Below are 26,442 nucleotides of genomic sequence, written 5' to 3' on the forward strand. Positions count from 1 at the left end.
TCGAAATTTCCAAAAATATTAAAAAGGTATATAAAAGTATGCTACGTTTTGTTTTCACTCAGGTTGTAACCATGTTATATATTCATTGCATACTTTTGTACACCTTTTTAAGAGGCTTTAAACTTTGAGAGGTACTTCAATGAAATTAAGTGTAAACATTTCTTATATTAGCAGTAGTAATAGTAGTAGTATTAGTAGTAGCAAGCTAAGAAGGTTCACCACCCTTTTCTTTTTCCCACAATTGAGAAACCTTTTTTCCGCGTGTAAGTGAAGCAGACCAGAAGCGAAAGGACTTAAAGTTGGCCAACACCTGAGGTGTACTTATGGCAGTCTCATTGGCATTGAAATTGGTAGTGGTAGTGGCATTAGCATTCCTTACAGCCAACCAGCCGGCAGATAACAAAAACATGCACAACAATTGCCCCGAGACGGGAATGATGATGCCGATTCAGAATGTCGATGGGTGGGCGTTCGAGTGCACCTATAGGTATAAGGTGGTAAGATTGCACCCCATCCACAGTCGACGTGTGGCAGCTTGTTTGCGTCGTCGTGGATGGATTCAGCGATTTTATGGCAGGCACTTGCTGCCTGAATGTGCGGATATGCGGATGTGCGGGTGTGCGGATGTGTGTGCCGGCAAATAAACACATTTTCAAGCTCAATGCCATTCGGGCCAAAGGCGAAAGGCAACTGCAGCAGCAGCAGCAGCAGCAGCAGCAGCAACAACGCCGAGCGTCGAGAACAAAGCCAAACAGAAACAGCAACAGAAGCCGGCACAGAAATAGAAATGGAAAAGAACTGGCCGATTCTAGGTGAGCGGAGGTGGAGGGCACCAGCTACTCCTGGTCAGGCACTGTGAGAAATCAGTTACCAATATTTGTAATAACATTTAATACCCCCAAAAATGTATTAAATATGATTTACCAACTATTTACTTAAATATTGTAAAATAAGAATTTTATTTTCTTTCTATTTGAAGGGGTTAAAGAAATTTGTTTACTCTTAAAACTTTTCAAAAGCTGTACTAAAGTATGCAATGAAATTATAGCACCTCCGTATAGAGGCCAAAAATAGAACATTGCATACTTTTAGACCTCTTTTAAATACAATTTCACGTCTCCTAAAGTTTATATTTATATATACTTAAAAGTTTTTTTTGTAATACTATTTTTTAAATTTAATTAAACATTTTGTCCGATATATTTTGTATTTTTTTAACTCATGTACTCCTTAAAAATTTATTTATTTGTCAGCCAAACTGACTAAACTTGAAAAAAACCACCTTATAATACCCCAATTTCTAGATTTTCGAACAGTGAAGAACAATTGCTCCTGCCTGCCAACGGGCATATAATGAAGTTTCGCAATCTCGCTGTAGCCGAGTGGGTGTGAGTGAGTTTTCCAGCGTCCGTGTGTGGTGTGGCACTGAGTTTTCCCCGTCGAGGGTGTGTTGGTGTGGCTGGGCGAGGAGCTCAAGTGTGATTACATGGGCCATGTTCGTTGGCATCGAGTGTTTGTGGCATAATATTATTGTTTTTGTGCTCGCGTGTGAAATCAAACTCGATGCAAGGCAATGCGATGCATTGGCAAAAGGATTAAAAGGATACGCCAGGAATAGGAGCAGAGACGTGGGGACAGGCGGGCAGCAGGACCAAAGGACAAGAGCGCTGCACGTGCATGACGTTCGAGGATTGTTCGACCTCCATCGTGTGGCACTGGCACCCACTTTTCCTCCCCAACTTTTCCATTTTCCTACTGCAGGCGAGTTCATAGATATGTGCAGTTCGATCCGACAGCTTGTAAGTGTAAACAGATACATGGAACCTTGGGTTATTAACGCCAAAGCCAAATCGGCTGTCGATATGCTCTGCAGGTACTAAACTCAAATCAAGTATTAAAACTAAATGTACCGAATTTTTGTTGTGGAATTCGTTTGAAGGATATTAAAGGGTAGTTTTAGAGCCAAACGGTTTATTTACTTATAATAAAATACTTAGGGAAAATAAGGATGGATTGAGCATAGAATAGCATAAGTAAATATAGTTTATAAACAAACTCATTCCTATCTTCTTCCTTAAACATGATTACTTTGAGAGTTCTGAAGTATAAATTTGCTAATCATTTCATTGAGAAGAGTATATGTTCCTCATAATCTCCCAATTCCTCACCTCAAAGATAATTTAGATCTCACACTTCCTGAAGGTGCTCTGCCAACGAAACCGAAACCATAACGACTCTCATCACAGGCGGTTGTCGGCAGCTCCCTTTCAGCTTCCCAAAGGGCGGATCCAGCCACAAGGATACCAGGATACTATATCTATCCCGCGGTGTGGGGATAGCTCCTGCAGACCCACTCGATGGCATCTGTTTTCAGCAGTTGCCGCCACAACACCCTGGAACAATAGCAAAAACAATAACAAACCGAAAGAGCAACAAGGCTAACTTCAAGGAACCGTACTACAGTTATTTGACTTTTAACTTTTATTGCTTTATGTAGTTTAGATAAACGTTTGCGGCATGCCATAAATATGCAGCATGTTGGGCCACAGCGAAGGAAGCAGCAAACAGCGCCAGCAACATCGAGCAAAAACTGGGGAATGCCGAAGGGATCCCGGTCAAAGGATAAACAACTATGGTCAGATGGCAAAAAACACCTAAGTAGATGATACTCTTATCTAGAAGATACGAAATTTGTGTTCTCTAAAAAGTCTTAAAGGCAAATACCATAAGTTAAAAACAACAATATACATACTTACAGGTATCTTGAAAAATGTATCTTTTTTAAGATAAATTAAAGTTCTATCTCTTTTAAAGATAGAATAAAATTATTATTACATTTTTAATTTATAATAAAGTCATTTTGAATAAGTGTTTAATGAGTGTTTTAATATTGGAAATTAAAATAACTATCTAGTTAAATAAAGTTAATGTATAGAAGATCATATCATATCTTATGTCATCATATATTTCTGTTTCTATACAAAATCATTGAAACACATTCTTTATCATATTAATATCTCTGACTCGATGCAAAATCACAATACCCTCCAAAAAGTGTAGACACAACTCAACCGGAAAAAATATTGGTAAGTGGGATGTTGAAACCGAACTCGACGCTTGTCTGCTGATGGCCTTCGATGATAGACAATCGGCAGACAGACGAATGGACAAATGGGGGCAGACGGGCTAAACTATTTCTGATTTATGCTGTAAGTTACAATCGGCAAGTGGCAACTGGCAACTTATGTACTTGCCACTCTTGCACTTGACTTTGTGGCCCCTCATTGTCTTGCGGCAATTTGTCGGGGATTCCCCAACTCCGCCCCATGTGTGGCTTCAAGTTTATGGTTACTTTCTTTCGACGGTGGAAACTTTAAGCAGCGAAAGTTTTAATTAATTTCACACGCCCGAACTTAACTTGCGCATCTAATTACAACAGCAAGGTGTAAATAGGGGGTGTTTGGGGTGGCCATGTGGTGGGGGATAATGTGTCTGTGGCCAACCATCATTATCGCGAGCATCATAAAATGCTGAAAGCAAAAGGCAAACAAACAGCAGCTGCATCCACAAAGTATGCAACACGTTCTCATCCGATAAAAGTGGGTTTGCGGTGGAAAATTGGGCTGGTTGGGGGTGTGATGGTGGAAGTATCTGGCAAAAAGCAAGCAAATATCGGTTGTAACATTTAATGCGGGCCTCAAATTACACAGCTTCAATATTACAAGGTTTTGGCAAAACCAATTAAATATTACAGCATTTATATATAGAATTTTTTAAACAATAAAATTGGATTTGTTGAGTTAGCAATGTTTGTTAGTCATTAAAATTAAATGGTGTTTAATAACTTATTTCTTGTAAAAGTACATGGCTAAGATTTTTTACTTTAACCCTAATACTTGTAACTTAGCCTTCATTTCATGCAACTCAATCTGCAATTCAATCACAAGCGTTTGAATCATGGCTTCGATGCCATTGCACTCCCTTTACAATCACCATCATTATCGAAATCCTTGCGGATGTCCTAGGTTATAAGCCTCGGTCCACAAAGTATCTGGTCCATTTGCACATTTTGGATGCATTTGAAAATCCGCTTAAATGGCAACCGAAACGAAACGAATCGAACCAAACCACGTACACCTCAAATCGACAAAGGCTTTCCCTCTCCTTCGATTGGGAAAAACACCTCCGACATGGAGTCAAACACCTGCGAAATTGAATGAGAAATATCCATTCTGTGTGCGTTGGGTGTGTGTATTTGCCAGTGAGTTGTTGCAACGCTTTCCAACTTACTCCCCAACTCCACCGATTATTTTCAAACCCCCGAACATAGTTGGCGAAAAACAATTTTATTTCATCGAAAGAATTTTAAGCAACACAAAAGGATTTTCAATGCATGAACTGCAACTGGTTTCCTTTATTTTTTGTCTTTCAAAAAATGTTCAATTCTGTTGGCTTCGTAGAAAATATGTGGCCTCACGGCTTAAATATCTGAAGCCACCAAAAATCAAATAACTTCAATTTTAAGGCATGAATTGATGTATGAATTGTACTATGTAATCTCAGCATATGTGAAAATTTATTTCAATGCTTGCAAAAATATTTTTTCAGCTTCTTTAGTGAAAACCCCAAAAAAATCACATGCATCTACTTTTCTGCGGCGAAATTTTAAATTAAAAGCAAACTTTGCTCATCAGTCTGGAGGAGTGTGTGCGGTTGTGATTTGGCATATATCTATTTTTGTGCTGGTTGTTTTTGCTTTTTACTCTATCATAAAGCATCAAATGTCAGGAGCAGTCAACAACAACGCACAATTTCAAAGTTTGAATTGAGTTGCGTCTGGACGCCGCGTTCTACTTGGAGTTCCGCATGTATGTTTGTCTGCTGGTTTTGTTTGCGATAGTCGGGCTAGTCCCCAGGTTCTGGAGACCCGGCCCTCGGGATCGTCATCAGCGGAATGAGACGAAGAAAGCCATAATGCGATGGGAATTCAGCGCCTTACATGATTCACCGAAGCTCGTGCTTATCTTGAGCTTGGGGATCATTAATATAGTACACACAAATGCACTAGAAAATTAAAGTGCTTTACTTATTTCATTTATTAGCTACTTTTAAAGTATTACATTGATGAAGAAAACGGTTCAAGGTGTATTATATAATAACGAGTATTATAATATATAAGGAATAAGAAAAAAACGTGTGAGTGTCATACTTATATGGCTATAAATATTTACAGTCTCTACAAGAGATAAATAAGAAGACGGTTTGTATTTCGAGCAAAAATATAACAAAGCCCCTGATAAAGAACTCAAGTGGCAATGGGTAATAATATATAATTTATCTGAAAGAACCAAATAAGCACCGAAAAAATCTTTTTCATATAAATAAGTCAACATTAATCATGAATAACAATTTCAATATTAAGTCAGTTTAATTTTATTATTTTTTTAAATTAATATTTAATGCTTCTTCTTCTTAATGCTTGAATTTTTTAATAAGAGCGAACACAATATTTTGTTATATTTTATAAAGTCAAAATGTTTTCATATTTTTTCTTTGTGTAATTGAGATTAAAATATTCGACGTTTGAGCGCAAAAAGTTTACATTTTGGGCTGCTATTTAGTTTTGATTCTCCTCTCGTTCATTGAGTGTCGTTTTGCGAAATGGATTGGTCAACGATTTTCGAGCTTCTGAAGAAGACAGAAATCAATCTCTTTGTGCTGATACCCTTTGGAGTAATGATTTCGCTGGCGTTCGTGTGCTGCTCTTATCACTGTCATCAGTGTATTCGCGATCGTCGAAGAGCTCGGATCGAAGAGCAAAAAGTTCTACTGGATCTGCCCCTGAGTCGACTGTCGGTCTCGCCCGGATGCTCGATAGTCGCCAGCACCAAGTTTACCCACAGCCGCAATAGCGCAGACAACTATTAAAAACATATTTTTTTGTAAGCAATTAATTAAATAATTATAAAATAACAAATATTGTGAGGATTAAGTGAAATATTAAAGTATACATTTTACTTTTAGGCAGTGCGTTACGATGACTGATGGTCAAATTCATTTGTCCTACTTTATCTGCGGACCAGTCTTTATACTTATGGTATTTATGTATTTCTACTACTGGTATTTAAATGTCCGCGAATGTCGAAGATCCCGTGGGCGGGAGCCCCCGCCTTCTGTTCTCGACGATATTTCTCAGGAACAAGTGCAAGTCTATTGACAAAGTATCTGGCCTCCCGTTTACTTAATGTGAATCACTGCACACACTAAGAAATAATTTATCAAGTACTTTTTAGCACTTATAAATAAGTTAACTTACGCTTAAAAAATTAAACAAATTATTATTTAGTTTATAATATAGTATTATTATAACAAAAATAAACAAAATGTCATATTATTTTTTTATAAGATATTGAAGTTTATCACCTAAAGCACACATATCTTTTGTTTCCATTAAAAGCCCTTAAAAAATAATGGGAATGACAGCTATTTGTTTTTATTGTATTTTGTTATTCCGCATCTTGGCAAAGCTTGTGAAAACATATAAAAAGTAAAAATGGTTAAAAAATTATTTTAGCATGACATACTTATAAAAACATAAATTTAAATTGATTAGAATATCATTATATTTGATACATACATACATGTAAATAGGTGTAATAAAAATTGTAATTACAGAAGTCGATTAATTATTTATTTTAACTGGAAATTCGGTAAAATTTACCTTAAGCTATGGAATCTATAAGTTCAGATTTGGGTCCCCATTCTGAAAGTCATGGGATTAACGGAAAAATCGAACATGAAAATGGGTCAAAATTTTGACCACCTTTAAATACAGAAACTTTAATGTAGAATGTTAGGGAATTCAATCACGAACTCATAGAGGTATCCCACGTCCAAATTGGAATCCTATAAGATAAGTTATGGAATCTGAAAGTGGAGATTTGGGTCCCCATACTGAAAATCATGAGATTTACGGAAAAATCGAACATGAAAATGGGTCAAAATTTGGACCACCTTTAAACACAGAAATTTTAATGTAGAATGTTAGGGAATTCAATCACGAACTCATAGAGGTATCCCACGTCCAAATTGGAATCCTATAAGTAAAGTTATGGAATCTGAAAGTGGAGATTTGGGTCCTCATACTGAAAGTCATGGGATTTACGGAAAAATCGAACATGAAAATGGGTCAAAATTTGGACTACCTTTAAATACAGCAATTTTAATGTAGAATGTTAGGGAATTCAATCACGAACTCATAGAGGTATCCCACGTCCAAATTGGAATCCTATAAGTAAAGTTATGGAATCTGAAAGTGGAGATTTGGGTCCCCATACTGAAAATCATGGGATTTACGGAAAAATCGAACATGAAAATGGGTCAAAATTTGGACCACCTTTAAACACAGAAATTTTAATGTAGAATGGGAATGGGAATTTGATCACGAACTCATAGAGGTATCCCACGTCTAAATTGGAATCCTATAAGTAAAGTTATGGAATCTGAAAGAGCAGATTTGGGTCGACATACTGAATGTCATGGGATTTACGGAAAAATCGAACATGAAAATGGGTCAAAATTTTGACCACCTTTAAAAACAGCAGTTTTAATGTAGAATGTTAGGGAATTCAATCACGAACTCGTAGAGGCACCTCACGATTTCAATCGGAATCCTATAACAAAAGTTATGGAATCTGGAACTGCAGATTTGGGTCTGAAAGTCATGGGATTTATGTAAATTATGTAATCTATAAGTGCAGTAAACGGCCTTAGGAAAAGCGAAGAACCAAATTTTAAACATTGTCGTTGTCGAAGCTGCATGTCAAGTTTTCAATAATGTCGCCTTGTTTACAAAATCTGTTATGAATCATTTATTCCGTATCCCGATGGCAGTGTTTTTATTTGTCTCCTTTTGGATCGGTTCCATAAAATGTTGGTTGTTATGCATCCCATGGCCCAGTAGTAAAATCTTTTATGGGTTCAATGGCAAGTAGGAAGTACCTTTAAGTACGCCTTAAGGTGGGAACGTGATGTCTGTGGGTGTGTGTTTGGTTAAGAGTATCCGGGTGTTGTTGGTTGCTTACGACGGGCCATAAATTTAGCCAAAAACTTGGCTATGCATCTTCGCTGACGTTTCCTTTCACGACCTGCAAAATTTAGAGCTGCACGGCGGTTTTGATGGCCCTCAGTGGCAGGACGGGATGCGCTAATAAATGACATTTTCATTCGCATCCCGGCAACGAAGTTGTCCCAGGTAATAAGGAAAACTAAATTAACTGAGTTAGGTTGGCGAAAAGTGCAGAGTTATCTGAAGATTAATGTAATTACAGCGATATGGTTGACAAATTTTTAAATTTATGTTAAATAAATATTTATTACCAGCTAAATTTTTTCAATGCAGTTCGTAACTAAAAATATTGTTCATCACTGTGTGAGACATGTATAGATATATATCAACATTTTGTTGAGTTTGCGAATTTGATTGAGATGTCAATGTGGAGTGAATACTGCTTACTCAGCAATTAAATGTGCGACTTTGTTGCTCTCGGTAAACATAAATTTAGAAGAAGATGTACCATTTTCAAAAACCTTATTATAGTTGTAGAGACGTTATAAAATATTGATAAATTTGGTACTTTTTTTTTTAATTATTTCATTTAAATTCTTTTTGGTATGTTGCTGACTAAGCCTAAACTAACACAATTTTCTAGCAACTTATTTAGCACAAATTCCCCCAAAATGGACGGAGCAAATGCAAATCCAATTGAATTAGTCAACTTTATTCGCTCATCATTTTGGGTAACTTTTAAGCAATGGATAGATGGCAATGCATATCTATTCTTTATATTGGGGAGCCAATGACGGCTGCTCCTGCTCCTGATGCTGTCTCCCTTCTAGCCAAATTGAAACGCTAAAATAATTTACGGCTCAACTGACCAGCTTCGGCTGCTCCTTCGGATCCTGCAGCAGTGTCCTGCCATCTCCTTGATGGCTGGCACGTTAAATGCCATCGAAATGCTCCCAGTTGGAAAATTAGTTTAAAAATACGTTCGTTCGGCAAAGGATGCCTTAGATCCTGTGGCTGCTGCTCATCTTTATGCACTACCTAAAGGTATCACAGTATTTTGCGTTCTTCTCTTTTATAACGTTTTTATTTAATGAAAATATACTTTTCAAACACGTAAAAAAAAAAAATATTTTGAAAATAACAGAAAACTACATTTATATTAGGGTTAAATTTAACGATATCTCAAAATGTTCCTTCTGTTCATGTTTTATGAATTGAGTAATTCAATTTAATACATTATACATACATAGATTTTTTTTTTTGACTGAGAAATGTTATAACATTTATGTCCCATTATATATATAAATTATTATTATATTGAACAGTGCAGAAAGGGTATTCCACTTGTCTCCCAAACACTTTTTCCCTTCTATATTTTTCTTGTGCAGCAGCACGCGACTTGCGTTCATGGTGGCGTAAAAATTCACTTAGTTCAACTTCCCACCCACCCCTTCTATTTTAGCCAAGTTACCCGGAGGAAAAGCGACAGAAAAAACAAGGACTAAGAAAATTCGGAAGATGGTTGCCCAATAAAATGCTCGTGTTTTACAATTTTATTAGGTGACGCGAGCTCATCAAATATTTAAATAAAACGATACATTTGGCGCTACTCTTTCATTGTTCGCCTTCGTTTAAGTAATTGCGTTTTAGTGGACACATGTTTTACATTGAGAAATTCGGAGGGGGTCCTTAAATCATTTCCTGTTTATCTGGCGACCATAAATAAAGGCATTAGCCGTCGTCCTTCCTTCGAATTGCATCGAACTGTTTGCATTGCGACCGTGGCACTTGGCCGTGCAGCTGCTGCCGCCAAATGTGGGATTTACACTGCGGCCGGGTTAACCGCAATCGAAGTCGTCTCCTTAAAGAGATAGAGGCCCCTCCCAGTTAGCCACCTCCATTCAGGATCATAATTGCCCAGAAGAAGTATGCGTGAGCCTAATATTAGGCGGCAATAATGCAACCCCAACTAAAAATGTACTTTTAAATTCGGTTTGATTATTAAACAAACGACAAGAGGTTAAAAGGACATGTTTTAAATTTCAAAACTAAGATAACATTTATTTAACAGAAGAGGATTTAATCTAAAATTAAATTTAAACTTTTAAAACCCCTTTTGGAAACCTAGAAAAAAAGAAAAAATTTTCCGAGTGAAAAAGATTTTAAATATCCTTTACAGTTTTTCCAACCTTTGGACAAATAAAAAAGTGGTTTATACAGAAAAAATACAAATTTGTAAAACCAATTATTTTGCAAATAGAGGTAGAAGTTTACAAAAGTTTTAAATAATCAATTAAATACAAATATTTTTATTGCTTTGAAAAACTTAACCATTAGTGAAACAGTAAGTCCATTTGAAGAATATCTTATAATCATAAATTCCTCTGAGAGTTTTTAAAACTTGTTTCTCCCAGTGCACTTTTATTAGCCTTGTTTGATTTAGTCGCCGAACGCAGCACTTTGGCACTTGGAACTTTTGAGGATTGGCCCAATCGACGAGGCGGCGGATGGAGACACTCCTCGGGAAAATGTTTTGGCTGGCCAAAGAAACGGTTCTCGTCCTGGGAACCACCTCCTTGCCCCTCCCCCAAATATCCTGCCGCACTTTGTTTGCTAATGAGCCAATTTAGTTGCATTGAACGCAATTGCATCGGCTGTGTGTATGTGTTTGTGTCTCTCAGAGTGTGTGCCTTTGGTCTGGGCTGCGATACTTGAAACTTGGCCAATACGTTTGGGCCAAATGCCGCTCCGAGGCTGAAGCTGAGGTGCCTTGCTTTGAAATGGTAAGTAGGTGGGAGACCATCGGAAAAGGCTGCTTTAAATGGCTTGAAAAGAAAACCTCAAGGCCAGCATGGCCTTCTACAATGTTAGTATTACAAAAGTAGGCTTACAAATTACTTTCTTAAAAGTATGGCAATTATAGTTGTTTTTTTATGTTTTATAGCTAAAACTTCTTATGCATAATGCTCATCAGATATTTCCGACAGGCTTCCATCGAATGGCGATTAAGGTAACATATCTGGCTGAAATACTTGCCACACTGACCACACTGATGTTGCCACTCGTGGTGGCCCATTGTGCGCTGATGGGAGCGTAGATTAGAACTGAAAGTAAAGAAAAATATAAAAATACATTTACAAGGCAAGAATAAATTAATAAAGGCTAAATTAGGTAAAGCCAAAAGGGTTTTGATGTACAAAAACTAATTTCTTTCCTAGTTTCCAATTTATTTCCAGAATGACTATTACAAATGGTACCCACCGATCGGCGAAGGACTTCTGGCAACTTTGTTCGGGGCACACGAAAGGTCTTTCTCCCGTGTGAGTCCTCATGTGGGCGATTAGCATCCAGGAGTGATCGAATTTTTTTACACAATAGCTGCATTCAAATTGCTCGCCCTGCCGTTTGAAACGCCTTTTCTCCGCCAGTTTTTTGGGCTGAGGCGGAGGTGATTGCACCACACTTTGTGGCTCTGGCACTTTGGCCAAAAGTTGACTTTTTCTTATGAACCTCGAGCGAGTCTTTGTGGCTTCAGCCAGCACCGTAATGATGCCTACTTTAATGCCTTTTTTGGTTTTGGGTATTAATTCTGGACTTTGGTCCGGCATTTTGAGTTCCCAGATAATATGGCTGACCAACGAATTTTCGGAAGCCGGTTGAATGCTCATCAACTGGATGCCATGGTCCTCCTCCATTTTCCTTCTGTCCACAATGGATATATCATCGCCCTGACGCCAATCGCTGCTGGGTTCCCTACTACCATAAAGATAGGTAAACTTGAGGTTTGTCTTTGGTTCGGGCCTTGTGGTAAACCTTATGTTGTTACTAGGTTTTGGTCTGGGCATCGGTGGCAGGTTGGGTATAGCTCGAAAAAAGGCTGGGGTAGGTAAGATATCACGGAGAAATTTTTGAATTATTTAAAATGCTTACCATCATAACGTTCGTAGAATCGTTCTTGCTTGCCACTATAGCGATCTGATAGAAAGCTGCGAAAAATGTTGGGCATGATTGATGAATACACCTCACAACTGAGCTCCCTTTAAATTTGCTTGATTTTACAGGCTCTGAAATGTCAGTCAGCTATAGACCAACCTGCTCTGATTTTATTTGGGTATGCCTACTCGATTGGAAATTACACTTTAAGCAAGGAGGTATTAACTTGGGCACTGAGAATATTTTATTCTATGTTTTGTATGTTAGGTGTTTTGGAGGGAAAATGCTTTACATTTTTCATACATTTAAACAATGCCTTGATATATTAATAAAGTATTGATTAAGTATTTTATAAAAACATATGTATATATTTTTAGACTCCTTTTTTTGCTGTTATTGACTAAATGTTTCAAAATCAAATGTAATCAAATTTCAAATGTTATTATTATATGATGTGTATATAGAGTTAGTCTCTGTAAACAGTACGTTAATCCTGAGCTATTAACCACCGAAAACGAAGTAAGAGGGCAGCTTTAAGAGACCTGGCCACCAGTGAATGCCTTCATCGGAAAACTCAAGGCGGGGAGCACTTAAACAATTTTCTTGTTAAAATTTTTGCACACGAATCCGGAACTCCTCTTCAAAGCAGGAGAGAGAGAAAGGGACGGGTAGAGAGGGCGTGAAAGAGAGGGGGCTAGTAGCTGGGCAATAAACAAGGCACGAATGTGTTGAGCAATAAAATTAGTTGGCTTGGCTGTGAGCCTTGGCGAATGTGTGTTTGTGTGTTTGCTTAAGACATGCAAAGACGTTTTGCAATTTGCCTGTAATCCTGTTGTGCCAAAAGCACCCGAATGCCACCCACTGCAGCGCCCAACCACCCACAGCCTTGGACTCGCTTTAAGGACTATTCCGTTGCAGCTCCTTCAGTAAGCACTTAAGTCCCAACTCCATTGTGCGGGAACTTTTCAATTGTTCGACAGTTCGCTGCGTTTATTTATTTGCATTTTTTATTTGCCGTTTTTGAGTGTGTTTTGTAATAAAAGCCGGAAGAGAAAACATTTATGGCACCCCCATACACCCCATCGCCCAGCCCCACCTCCGATTGCGATTTCGACAACGACTTGTTCCAAACAGCTTTATTGCATTTATTTGGCACTTTATTACCGCCAGCTCGTTGTTCGGCTGTTAAATGGCCAAAAAGACCACAAAATATTGGGCCAGCAATTTACTTGGGTCATTTCGAAGTGCCTCAATCTCGACGACAGTGCGTTTCACGGCTGCAGACTTAATCAAATAATTGCTGTTCATGAAAGTTTTAAGTTCTTTAACTACTATCTATTTTAATTCATTTTATTTTGAAAACACATTGTTTGTTGCCTTTAAAAATCTTTTAAAATATTCAAATTGCACAGTTTATTAATGACTTTATCGTATATAAATATCTCATAAATCCCTCAATTTGTCATTTTTATCGCCACCTCTTCAGTAGCTTTTGGAACGCACTGCATCAATCAACAAAAATAAGGGAGACAACAATCAAAGGAAAATTGTTTCCAGCATAAACATTAATTCGTTTCGACAACAGCAAATTTGCTGTTCATTTCTCTGTCCTCATAAATAGTTCATATCTGTGGACCAAACAAATGACATTTTTCATAAACTTATATTTGCAGTGGCAAATGTGTGTGCGTTTAAGGGGGAGTTCGTGTTTTGCTCCAACGACAAAATCGCATAAATGCTTTCGACTGCCAAACAAAAGACTGGCATAAAGCAGGACTCCAATGCCGTTCAGAAAGGAGTTGCATTCCCTCCTCTCTGTTTATTTGTGTATGTCAGTCGGACTATTAAAAATCTATTTCAAGTACACAGCATCGAAATTGCGTTTGTCTGCCGAGCTCTTTATGGCAGTTGGATGGCATTTTATTGCATACTCTTGGGCGGCCACTAAAGCTAGTAATACCCCAGTGCTAGAGACCATGGTCGACTCTCGAATTAAATATGCACGTACGACAAATGAGATTTCCGGTTCTTTTTTTCACTTGCGCTTTATTATGCCACGCGTGGCTCATCTTTAATTTGCTTCTGTTGCAAAGGGAGTTTTCAACAATGCTGCGCAAATTAGAAGTTGCATTAACCTTATTATGTTTTTAGGAACTGCGCTAATTCTAGAGATGTTTTTACCCCTGAAAAGAATTCTGTTATTTTTTTCCATGTAAGTTTAAAAGTGTGAGAACATTCCATGAAATTAAAGTCGTTAGCTCTACATTAAATACATTTATAAATAACCAAATAAAATATATATTAAATTTCCTCAGAGTTATATGTATAACTCAAACTTTTATGTTAAAATAATTGTTAATACTTTACTGATTTTTAATAGTTTAAATTTAAAACTCTCAGTAATCCTTTTCTATTATTTTGTAATATTCTATTAAATAACGAGCTCTTTAAATTTAGTTTAGGCTGTGCAACTCTTCTGCGGCTTCAGTGTCGCAGCCACGTCGAAATCATCAATATTAGAATTGGTTCTTTAACTTTAATCCGAGGCACGTAAAAGTGCCTAGCCAGCTACTTTTATTGGTGGTCTCCCAGAAGGCCGACGCCTTAGATTGCATTGCAGATTTTGTCATCAACATATAAATGAAGCCTCATGGTTGGCTGTCAATCCTGAGATTCCGGAAAAGCCGAAAAACGAGTCACGGCAGGATTTGCACTCCTTTCTGTAAGGACACGAAATCAAACGAATCACATTTCACAATTTTCCTCAATTTAAAATGTAATTATTTTTGTTTTGCCTTTTTGCTGGCACCTGGATAAGAATATGGATTTTCGTTGTTATTTGCATTTCGCATTTGCCATCGAGTGTTTCCTTGAGAAAAGATGTCATAAATAAATACTGTGTTGAATTTACAAAAATATAAGGAGCATTTCTCTCCTCATCTAATATGCAACAAATCCCGAGCAAATAAAAATTCATAATTTAATCAAATACTCGTGTTTCCAAGCTTCGAAAATCGCCTTCAGGCGTCTGGCAATTAAATTTGCATGCCGCAAACGCAAAGTGTGTGTGTAGCTAAAAAAGTGTCAAATCCCGTTCTACTTGTCCGGTTATTTACTAAAGAAAAACACAATTGTTTGTAGCATTTGCGGTGTGACCAATGCCACAGGAGCAGCACCATCTATTTCAGGCTTTTTATCCTTTCCATATTATTCTATTCCCTGGCCCACCTAAGGCTACAGCATAAACAAACTGCGACATAGGCAAATAGGACTTTATTTCCGTGTGCTGGGGCAAATTTGTTAATTTGTTCAAAAGTTTGCATTGCATTTGGCCAGCCGGGTCGACGTGTCCGGCATAACAATGCAAAAAGAATGGATTGTGGGAAGTGGGGTGGAGGTTGTGGGGTTATCTGGGCTGGGGGACCTGTTGGCACTGTCGTCAGTCTAACGATTCTGAAATTGCCTCTGATGAGCGGTAAAATTTACAGTTTGCATTTTTTAACCATTTTAATAAAATAATTTAATAAAATAATTGAAATAATGTATAAAAGTGACTAAAATTATGCAACGATATTTTTAATGCAAAATTACAAAAGGGTTATTCAGAGAAGCTACGTTATTTTTTATGCTGCATACTTTTAAGCCGCCTTTAAATATCTAAAATTTTAAGGTGTATTTTTTTTTTTTTTTTTTTTTTTTTTTTTTTAATTAACATCTTTATTTAATATAATCCAGGAACAGATCTAATTAAAGCCTTTAACCTAAATGTTTTCTTAAGTAAATAATCTCTTAATTATAAATTATAATTAGTTTTCAACTTGGTATATAGGAGTAGATCAAATTACGACTAGTTTCAAGTAAATAATATATTCATATTAGTCTCTTAGGAGCAGCCCAAAATGTCTTCTTTTGAGCCTGCGAATTGGGATAGCCCCCTGTAATCTCCGGGCTAGACGATTACGGTGGGCAGTTAGACGGTCGTTGTACCTGCTTGAGAAGAACGATATTTGGTCTTCAACAAGACTCAGGTTTAGGTCATTGTGAAGCGTTTGGCCGCTAACGAACCACTCACAGCCAGTGATTTGTCTTAATGTTTTGTTCTGGACGGTTTGGAAACGTTTTCGGTGGGACGCAGCCGCCACTCCCCAAATTTGGATTCCATATCTCCAAGTTGGTGCGATGATTTGTTGATAAATGTGCCGCTTGCATCTTAGAGATAGTTTGCTTTTCTTGTTTAGCATCCAGAATAAGTGGTTCCGCTTTAGGTTGCACATTTTGACGACTCTGGCAATATGTTCTCGGATTAAGGTGTATAAAAATACAAAAAATAATAATACAAATAATTAATTAGGGCAATTATTACTTTACAGCAATGACGATATTATTTGGCTGCATACTTTTCGGTACCTTTAAAGATTTCTTGAAAAGAAATTATGAACTAATTATTATATGGGTCAAATTATATTTGTCGCATAAAAAACTATTTCAATAGAGCTGAGATAACTCTGCGAACCTTAGGCCCTAGACTCCTGGTAAGCTCCTGCACTAGCCCCAATAAGTGACCACTGTAAATCCGTTGAAATTGATTAGAGGAACCGGGGCACACCATCAACGGTTGCACAGATGCTTCCTGTTTGTTTAGTTTATAAATTAAATTTAAGCTGCAAACAAGCAAATTTGCCAAACACGTATCTCCGTTATGGGTCTATTACTTGGCCAGAAGTGTGGCCAAGTGTCGAGGCGGCAAATTTGTGCAGCGGAATTGTGCCCATAAATAAAATATGGCATTCGACCAACGAAACCACCGGAGTTTGGACTCCGGACTGGACTCGCTATCTCTGCGGTCAGTCCATGAAATGGCCAGTTCGTCCGGAGCTTGTAGATTTTTGCCAGCCATTGTCACATGACAAATGCTTGTTGCTCCTGTGTGTTCCGAGAGCGAGTCCTTTTTGCAATTGTTATTATTGCTGGCATTGTACTTTCGGCTATTCAACGATCCATTTGTATGCCGGCCGTGTTTGTTGGCCATGGCGATAAGTCATAGCTGGCACGTACAAAATTTATTTGTTCAAGTTTGTTTGCTTAGCTCGTCGGCACCAGCTGCGAAACCTGTGGCCAAGGATATGTGCCGAGTGCCCCGGGCAATTGCATTAATCGCTTGATAATTTACACAGCAATAATAATGTTTGCCAATGGCAAATAAATATTTATTGAATTAACCAGAAAAATGGCCCCACCGACAACACTTATCGCTGGCAAAATTTATGCTTTACAAATTGCTGGGCAAAAAATTGTTAAATTAAGAGATGTCTGCAAATGAGATTTAATTGGTATTTTATCTTAAAAGTCATAAGCGTGGTTTTTTTACCTTATCCACACAGACTATCTCAGATGATTAATATGCGTTTAAATTACTAATTTTTTGCCTATCATTATGAAATACATGAGTCAATAAATGCTTCGCCAAATTTGTGTTACAAGTTTATTTAAATACCTAAAATATTTATATTTCTTAAATTACTATACTAATAACTCCTGGGACTCATGTTACTGAAACACTTGATTTTCCAGTTAGCTCGTACAGAAAAAATAGCAGTATGCGTTTGATTGTGTGTGGTTGTTTATTGCATTGCCCACAGTAAAGAAAACATGCGCCGTATATGCAAATTTAATTTGCACAGTCCCGCACACGCACACACACAGAAAAAAAGAGCACACGCACAGGAACACGCACACACATGCAAAACCTAGGTCATAGTCACAATCGTAGCATACTTTTCAGCACCGCAGGGCATTAAAAAAATGGACGCTCGCCACTTTTCCCGTCGTCTCCACACATTTATTTATATGAAAATAATCACACATGCAAATTAATAATTTCATTTCGCTTTGGCAGCTGGAATGTTGTGCTCCCCGTTCTATTGTCCCGGCTGAAAAATAAACTTACGCCACCCAAATCAAAAATTTAGACCATAAATAAAATCGCACGAGTGCAACGTGGGCCAAAGCCCCGGGTCTTTTCGCCGAAATGGTGGGGAGTATGGGAGGGCTTATATAACAATAAATAGATTTTGTTTTGGGCAAATCTGTTGCGCATTTGTTTTTGCTTATCGGAGCGAATAATTTATGGGCTGGCATAAAAATCCCAGCATTTCGTTTTGGGCTTAGTGGCTCGACTGTCGGATTGTCGGGGCGATTTATCAATTTGCCACTTTAAAGCTGTTTGGCCGGCCTTTGTTTTGTTTGCATTGTAGTTTTTAAATAGCAATAATAACTGTTAATTTACATGCCGCAAGTGTCAACAGGCCGCTGGCCATTTCCAATTACGAGGCCTCCTCTTTTTTTTGTGATTTTTTTTATTATTTCATGGGTTTTTGTTTTTTTTTTAACTCCATTTTTTTGTGGTGTTCATTGGTTTCATGTTTTTCATGGCCACAAAGTACTTCATAAAATGCATTGGCATGCAAATTATGTTAAGCTCGTGAATTTATAATTTAATGAAGACACTTTATAGCCATAATTGGCCCCCGCTCATCCACCGCCACTCCGAAAAATATAAAACCTCCGCTCACCCAGTTGCCGCGTAATATTGTTCTTAATTAAATAAATGCGATCCAGCGATTGTGTTCATTGCGGTGATTGTGTACAGTTTTTTACATTATTGCAGGGGAATTTTTTGTCGAATGCATAATTTAATTGCATATTATTCACTTTAAAGGAGTGTGCGTTGCTGGCAAAGACGCGGAGTTCCTTTTACCTGCCTTGTTGCTTTTGATATCCAGCTTCGAGGATTACGGTCTCATCCGAAATCCGGGAGAAAGGTGGAGCGGAACCGACAAGGCAGGTGGTTGGCGAGTGCTTCTTATATTTATGGAAAAGTTTATACCCACTTTGGTTCTATGAATTTACACGTTCTTGAGGCACTTTTAGACTCTGCAATGCTTATGCGGTGGTGCAAATAAATCGTTTTTGAAATATTTTTTAAATTTGAATTTTAAGTTGAAAAAATTGTTTTCATAGGCACATTTTAATAATATAATGTTATTACAAGGACAATATTTGTAAAATTATATTAAGAGAAAATAGTACATTTTATTTTAAATACAACTATTTGCTTAAAAATGTAAGAATAAAAATATAAATGCCTGCGTTTTTACTTAAATATATATTTATATAATAGCAAATTTATGATCTTTATATTACATTTATAGGATCTACAGTATAACTAAAAGAATACACACAGGTCTCAACCATGTAAAGATACAACATATATATACTATATTTTACTAAATATCCTTTATATAGGGCTAGTAATTTATGTCTTTCGAACTCTCGTACCTTTGCGACGCATAAACGCCTCCGAAATTCTTTCCACCATACTTCATTCTTGCGTGTGTTTCAATTAACTTTTTGCCGTGACTCCCAAAGATGAGACGAGTGAAATGAAAATGAAAATGAGGACGCAGCTGAGGCTCCTCGCCTTGTATGATAAGCAGCTTCCTCGCTTGTTTGAACATAAAAATGCGGCGCTTAACATAAATTACGCATCCTGGCAGGTGAAAGACGTGTGTTCGGTTGTTCAGGTGCGAGGCAAGTTAATTGTTAAGTGTTTGCCGACTTGTAGTTTCGTGCAGTGTAGTTGCAGCTCCAAGATTAGCAGGCAAACTTTGGCCATCGCTCTTTATGCGGAGGCGGAGGATATCGCTACACAAAGTTGCCTTAGCCGAGGAAATTTCCGCAATTTATGTGGCAAGCTTGCCGCGAAAAGACCCAAAAAAGCACCCGGGGAAGACTGTAAATTATAATTGCATATTTTCATATTTTACAATTGACGGCGTCATCTTTGCTGCGGCTGCTCCGATATTTTAATGAGAAATTAAATGTCCGCACATTTTGCCATGCATTTAAATTCACAAAACTTTCAAACTGAAAAGTGGTTAATGCCTGGGAGCTGGGAGAAAAATGTTCCTTGTCTTTGAGCAGGTTTAGTTTAGTTTTGGCATATCGGCAAGCCACTCAACTTTTTTTATCTCTAAAAAATATATAACTCTGCAGTAATTCTTTTAATAACATTTTCTTAAAGGATAGAAAAATCCCACCTTTAACCTGTTCAAAGCATATTGCCTTAGTATTATAAAGAAAATGAACTGCCAGGCTGAGAAAGAGGGTTTCCCAATTTTCTTTGGCCAGCTCCAAGCTTCAATGGAAAAACTTTCCCGTCACCTCAGTGCACACACATTTTTATAAACATCTAATTGGCAAGAGGGAAAACGAGTGTGACAGTCGCCGAGCGGCAGGAAAAAAAGGATTCCATTCGCCCGAGGGCCTCTGAATGCCTGACTATTGTTGAATTTCGCATCGCCTTGTGGCCAGGTCTCGTTTTCCTACGGAAATTATTTCACACTCGAAACCATTTTCATGAAATTAGTTTTTCTTTGGCATCGTCAAGGTGGAAATCCGATTCGGCCCAAGGGAAAATGCAAGAAAAGCGGGAAACTCGGGCACGTCGCAGCCAAATGAAGTTGCATATAGATTGGGCCAATCGGGAGTTAATTCAAGTACAATCCGCCAGCCGATTAATATTTTATGATTTCGTGCACGATTTTCAATTTCATCTTGAGCCGCAGATTAGGTAAAGGTGGCTCTATTTTCCCTATATTTTTAAATAACACACAGCACTTAATTTGCTAGGTAACTTTTGTGTAATAATATAGAAATATATTGTTAAACAGTAATTTATTTTATAAATGTGAAATTGTAAAAATGTATTTCCAAAATTCATGTTTACATTTTGTATGTGTTTAACACAAATACATTTTTAAATTTAACAACTTCCTTATTTTTTGAGAATTAATGTACACTCGCACTTTTTACTGTGCATTTCATTTCCAGAAAGGTAGGTTTTTTGGACTACGCCTAAAGGTAGTCTACAAGTAGTAGACATGAATTTGAATTTTAATTTCTAAAGCCTCTTCCAGTATTCTAAAAATGGGAAAAAACTATTGGCCTAAGAAGTGAAAGACTTTTTCAAAAGTAAATATTATTTTGGAGGACTTTGGCCTTTGTCTGGATCCTCGAGTCGAGGACTGGGCACTCAAATTGCATTTTGAATAATTTAATTTTGGGACAATTGTCGCATCATTAAGTGAAGTAGCTGTGGCCTGCTGCCCATTAAAACTCCGCCAACCAAGTTAAGAATCATGTCGAACGGGCCAGCCGCTTTTCTTTGTCTCGGATTAATTTTCCATCTCGGCAGGAACTAATCCTTTAAACTGTTCCGTCTGCCGGTCGTCTAGCTCGTTTTGAAGTAACGCAGAACTTTCCACTCGTAGCCAGCGAATTTTGTTGGCAATTGTTAAGCGCAATTGAATTTATAAGCGGGGCATAATTAAAATTAAGCAGCCGTTGCAGAAGATGAAAGTTTTTGCAAGTGTTGCACTTCCTGTTCCGGAATTTGCTTTTGGGTGGCTTGTAAGTTTGCTGCTATCCGGAAGTGGATTGTCTAGGCGATAATTTCAGCAGGCCACTTTAAGGCCTTGCTACCATTTTAATTCAGTAGGGGTTACCTGAAATTTGCATGGCATTTTATTCCTTTACTTAATACTAATCAATCTTTAATCTGTCCCCTAAGTGATAAATGTATCTTTTTAACTAAATGGAATCCACATTTTGCCATCTTAAAACCTCTCTTTAGTCCTGCCTGGCACTCTTTAAGAAAACTTTCTATTATATGTAGCCACGTTCTCATTAGGAAATTTTCCAATTCCCAGAATGCATAAACTAATTTAGCTGAAATGTTTTTGCTTACAAATGGGCTGCACATCCCGTCAGAGGATTTCATCACTCCGTCAGAGGAGAACTGCTCGAACTTGGCAGGGAAAACAAACGAATTTCTAGAAATCATCGAGTGAGGAACTCGGCGACGGGATCCTGAAATTCCTCGCACTCGCATTACAGGCGACGACAGCCAAATGAGTCGTCGTCCCTGGATAAAGATGTCGAAAGCTGACGTGGATGTGGATGAGGATGTGGCTGCCGATGCCGCATGTGGATGCGAGTGAGTTGCCCCATGATGGAAATGCCAAATGGTTTGTGTCTCTTTATGGGAATTGTTGTTTGTTGTTCTCCTCGGGCTTAGTCTTAGTTTGGGTTTTGTTTTTCGGCTGCCGCCTGTTTAGCTCAGCAGATAAGCAGCTCTACTTAGATTTCGGATTTCTTGGAAGAAGGATTCTTATTCATTGTTCTGGCAGAGTTTGCAAAATATGTTGAAATGTGTCTTCGGTAAGCAAATGGTGGACGGCAGTAATTAACAACTATCTTAATTTGAAATATATTCCTAAGACCTAAAAAATAAAGATTATTTGTTTTGTTTCTTTTTGTATAATACATAATTAAATTATGAACTCCATAAAGGTAGTCAATGTAAAACTTCTATAAAAATGAGTAAAAATTTTATTCTTAGCCTTAAGAAGACTACGTATTTGTTGATATACTCATTTATTGAGTCAATTGTAACCCCTAAAATTTAATTCTCTAGCATTTGAAAATGTTCACTTTTCACCTCATTAATCCGGATCAGAGAATTCGTGAAAAGAAAAGTCTAAGCCAGAATAATCATCATCCGGTAGCAGCAAATTTACAGGTTAACAGGAAATAACAGAGAAAGGAAGTGGAAAAGTTTCAATAATTATGGGCCGCTTATAAATTCAATTGAATTAAACTATTGCCAGAAAACTTTCTGGCTATGAATACACAGACATGTTTTGGGGTAAAGGTACCTGCTAGGACTGTTTTAAAAGGGCAAGATAATTCTAGCAACCCTTTTTGAATTAATTAAATGTTAAACGGTTAATGTAGTTAAAAATAATACCTGTCTTTAAGTATGTATAAAAAAGAGATTGATTAAAATGTTCTACACTTCCGTTCAGATTTGTAATTAATATTTATGTTTATTAGATGCATTGATAAAAATCTGGAAACATTTTTTAGCAGCTTTCAGATTTGTAAATTTAAATATTGTTAAGTTTCCCTTTAGTAATATAAAAGACAACATTTGCGGATTTGGTTATCAATGTATAATCAAGTAATTTCAGATAGATAAGATCGGCATCCTTGCATAACAAATGTGTTTATATTTCTTATTAACATTTTATTTTCGAAAACGTTTTAAATTTTCCTTTAATTAAAAAGTAACTCACAAAACTACTTTGAGTTTTTAGAGTAAAGAAACATTTTAGCGATTCTATCATGTCATCAATGTCCGAAAATATATAACTATCCTTGTCCTAAACAATTTAATTACAATATTAAATCCAAATTACGGGGATTCTTAAATCTATAGTTTTTTAAAGACCTTGATTTAAATGTTCTTTTTTTGAATGACCACATATTACAAATAAATTGTAAAATATTTTATGGAATTGGACTAGGACATGAGAACAAAGTGCAGTTAAAATCAACAAATAAGATGTAAAAACTAAAATATAGAACGGGAAAATAGGAGGAAGTCAAACACAATGAGGACGAATTTAATTTCGATTTTATTTTAAAGACAAATCTACACATTTATAGAAGTTAAAGGACTTATTTGGGGGACTACTGAAATGCCCAGTTAGGAACCCATTTTTTCTGAAAGAATGTGGTTTGATTAACTGGACACTTGTCATTTCGAGCAGGTATCATTTTGCAATTTAAAATGCTATTAAAATTGCATTTAATTAAGATTAAAATTTATGCCAGGCAAAGAGACCGATAAACGGCCTGGGGCGGTACAATAAAAACACGGCAAGAGGAAACAAGAGCAAACAGCAGAGGGAAATAAATTAAAAACAAAAAAATAATGGAGGAAACCAGATGAAATCAAAGAGCAGGAGACTTAAATGCAGTTTGTTGCAAGGATATTTTTTGTAAACTTTACGCATTCGTCGCGACGACGACAACTCGAATGCCAAATGCCACGCCCCTGCGCCGCTTCCTCCTGAGTATTTCGCATTTCGGTTACGAAAGCCCGAGATCACGAGACCCAAACGAGCAACATTGTATGGCCCGAAAGAGGGGCTGCAGGGGGTCCTTCAGCTGCCGCCGACGAATGAGAGAGTGTCGAACCCTCCGCCGCCCACCACCGCCCACTGCCGCCCCCCGCAAGGCCGCCCGCCAATGTGTAGGCGACACGGACGAGCGCCGTTGGTTGGCCGGCGCCTATGTAAACGAGCCACGCATGTGTGCCGTCCGTGTGCCTGCCATCGTGTGTGTATGTAGGTGACATGTACTGCGTACTGCAACAAGAGTCCTGGCAATGGCCAAAAAGGCAGCGGAGTAAATGCAAAATCTGTAGGGAGCCCACACCATGTCGGACCCCCTCGAAGACCACCCCCCGAAAGCCCCCTTGCAACGGCACAACAAACACCGTCGACCTGCGAGAAGGGGAAGCGATTACGCTGCAACATGTTGCAAGGGGAGGAGTTTGCACGCGGTTGCAACCCAATTCGGGTCCGCATTTCAAGGCTTTAATTTTTCGTCACGTATCTTTATTTTATGGAATATAAATTATAATTTTTTTAAATAGCTTTTAATTAGTCCTTTACATTATAACGGATTTTTTGATATTATTGGAAGGAACTAGAATTGTTTGAGTGCAATGCAAAACGAAGTCCTACTCATCTATATTGTTTTAAAAGAAGATGGGCTTAAAATTGTATTTAATATTTTATATATTACTAATCAATTTAATATAATATATTTATTCATCTAAGTTTTCATATAAAGCGAAAAACATTTGTTCAATCGGTTAGAAATTGACTAATTATGATTTGAAAAATAAATGAAAGAATACTAGTAATATTTTTGTGTATTTAAAATTTAATCTTATTGATATGTTGATATTAAGAACCTATTTATATGTCTATATATTTAAAGTTTCAAATTTTAAAAACTGTTTAAAAACTTGAGATTTAGTTTCTTAATGTTTTTAACTGCTGCTGTTTTAAATGTTGAACGTACTAGGGCTTTGTTGTTGAAAATTAAACGTAGAGTTAAATGTATATGTGTGGTGTGAAGTTTCATTTTTGGTACTGTTATTTTTAGTTTAATAAACACGCATGTAAATGTGGTACGTAAGAGACTATGAAAAGATGATGCTTTTCTCTAGGTTCTATTAAAAACAATAAATTCAAGACAAAAATCATATTTTTCTTGTATGTCATGTAACATTAATTTATTATTTTATTTTTAAACAAACATTCATTAATGCTAAATTTAAAAAGAACATTGTTATTCAGGCCATATCAGGTTAATTTTTTGAAGGCAAACGCAGTTGTTCGGATAAATAAAATCTTCAAAAAGAGGTCACAGCCGGATAAATGGCAATCAAAAATGAATAAATAATATTTTGATTACGCTTCATTGCTGGCTAATTCCAAATGGTGATTCCCCCGACCATCTGACAGCCCCAAAAAGCATGCTACATTGGGTGACAGTTAAAACCGGCGCTTTGCAATTAAAACGAACAATCGAATTTGGCTCTTTTCATTCGCCAGAAGCGAGGAACCGACCAAAAACACCCGATCTTTCATATAGGACAATCACATAGGGCCAGGACTATATCCACCAACAATTCGCGTAGGTGGAGCACCGACTTATGAAATACTCGGTTTTTTGTTTCTCGCACTATTTTTGTTTTTGTTGACGCTCCTTTATTTGTTGTTGTTTGCGGGGAAAGCAGGGGAAATGCGAAAGCGAGACGGGACGTGGCAACAAGTTCGATTGCAGGGCGGTGGAAAAAAGTTAACTGCTGTAAACAGCGCAGGCCTTACAGAGAGAGAAAACGGGGGCAACTCGGAGAAGAGAAAGAGCGAGGGAGAGAGAGTCCTTGCCAGAGACTTCGGGAAACGCCGGCCACGTGACATTGTTGCACTTCCTGGCTGCCTGCTGGTGTGTGTGTGTGTGTGGGCGCCTGATAAGCTTGCAACGAAGCTATTAATCAAAACAGAATCAAAAAGACCGCTTGGTGGTGTGCGTGTGAGAGAGAAACACGTGCCGGTCCAGCTAACAGAGGTCCTTTAACAGCGCTCTGCTAACACCGCCGGTTGGCAACTGAAAGTTGGAAACTTGGTGGAAAACTTTCCACTCGGCTCCTCTAATAATAGATTCTGTTAAAAGTGGGGATTTACTTTGTGTAATTAATGGCTCCCTGTTTTCCGATCTCAAGGTGGCTTTATCTGGCAGTAAGGTGGTAATCGCTATTGGCTATTTCAGCATTTGCATCCTGTGGTAATCCATTTTCATAATGCTTGTCATCCCCGGTGGCAATGAGGCCTTATCGTGCCCCGTCGTCTTTTTCCATCGAATTAAGTCGATTGCAAGTGTCTCAAATGTATTCCGGCTTTAGTGCTCAGCTTGTTTGCCCAACACTTGGCACGCACACGCAGCTCCTTGGAAACAGT

At 37.6% G+C, this 26,442-nt stretch overlaps 3 protein-coding genes across 3 annotated transcripts; 2 read left to right on the forward strand and 1 right to left on the reverse strand.

Annotated features, from left to right (window-relative positions):
• Window positions 1-5,637: 5,637 nt before the first annotated feature.
• LOC108023807 (hemotin) lies at window positions 5,638-5,928 on the forward strand. Its single transcript, XM_017093452.3, has one exon. It carries the CDS (start codon window positions 5,662-5,664, stop codon window positions 5,926-5,928), a length of 267 nt encoding a protein of 88 aa, XP_016948941.1. The 5' UTR covers window positions 5,638-5,661.
• Window positions 5,929-6,037: 109 nt separating this feature from the next.
• LOC127010478 (uncharacterized) lies at window positions 6,038-6,677 on the forward strand. The gene has a single exon (XM_050888675.1). The coding sequence runs from the start codon at window positions 6,038-6,040 to the stop codon at window positions 6,215-6,217; it is 180 nt and encodes a 59-aa protein (XP_050744632.1). The 3' UTR covers window positions 6,218-6,677.
• A 4,308-nt stretch (window positions 6,678-10,985) lies between these two features.
• Window positions 10,986-12,159, reverse strand: LOC108023797 (zinc finger protein 189). The gene is made up of 3 exons (XM_017093440.2): window positions 11,999-12,159; window positions 11,330-11,945; window positions 10,986-11,172 (listed from the first exon to the last, which is right to left on the reverse strand). The coding sequence occupies exons 1-3, from the start codon at window positions 12,072-12,074 to the stop codon at window positions 11,013-11,015; spliced, it is 852 nt and encodes a 283-aa protein (XP_016948929.1). The 5' UTR covers window positions 12,075-12,159; the 3' UTR covers window positions 10,986-11,012.
• Window positions 12,160-26,442: the final 14,283 nt, after the last annotated feature.

This window comes from Drosophila biarmipes, chromosome 3R (assembly GCF_025231255.1).
Source record: "Drosophila biarmipes strain raj3 chromosome 3R, RU_DBia_V1.1, whole genome shotgun sequence".
Taxonomy (NCBI): domain Eukaryota; kingdom Metazoa; phylum Arthropoda; class Insecta; order Diptera; family Drosophilidae; genus Drosophila; species Drosophila biarmipes.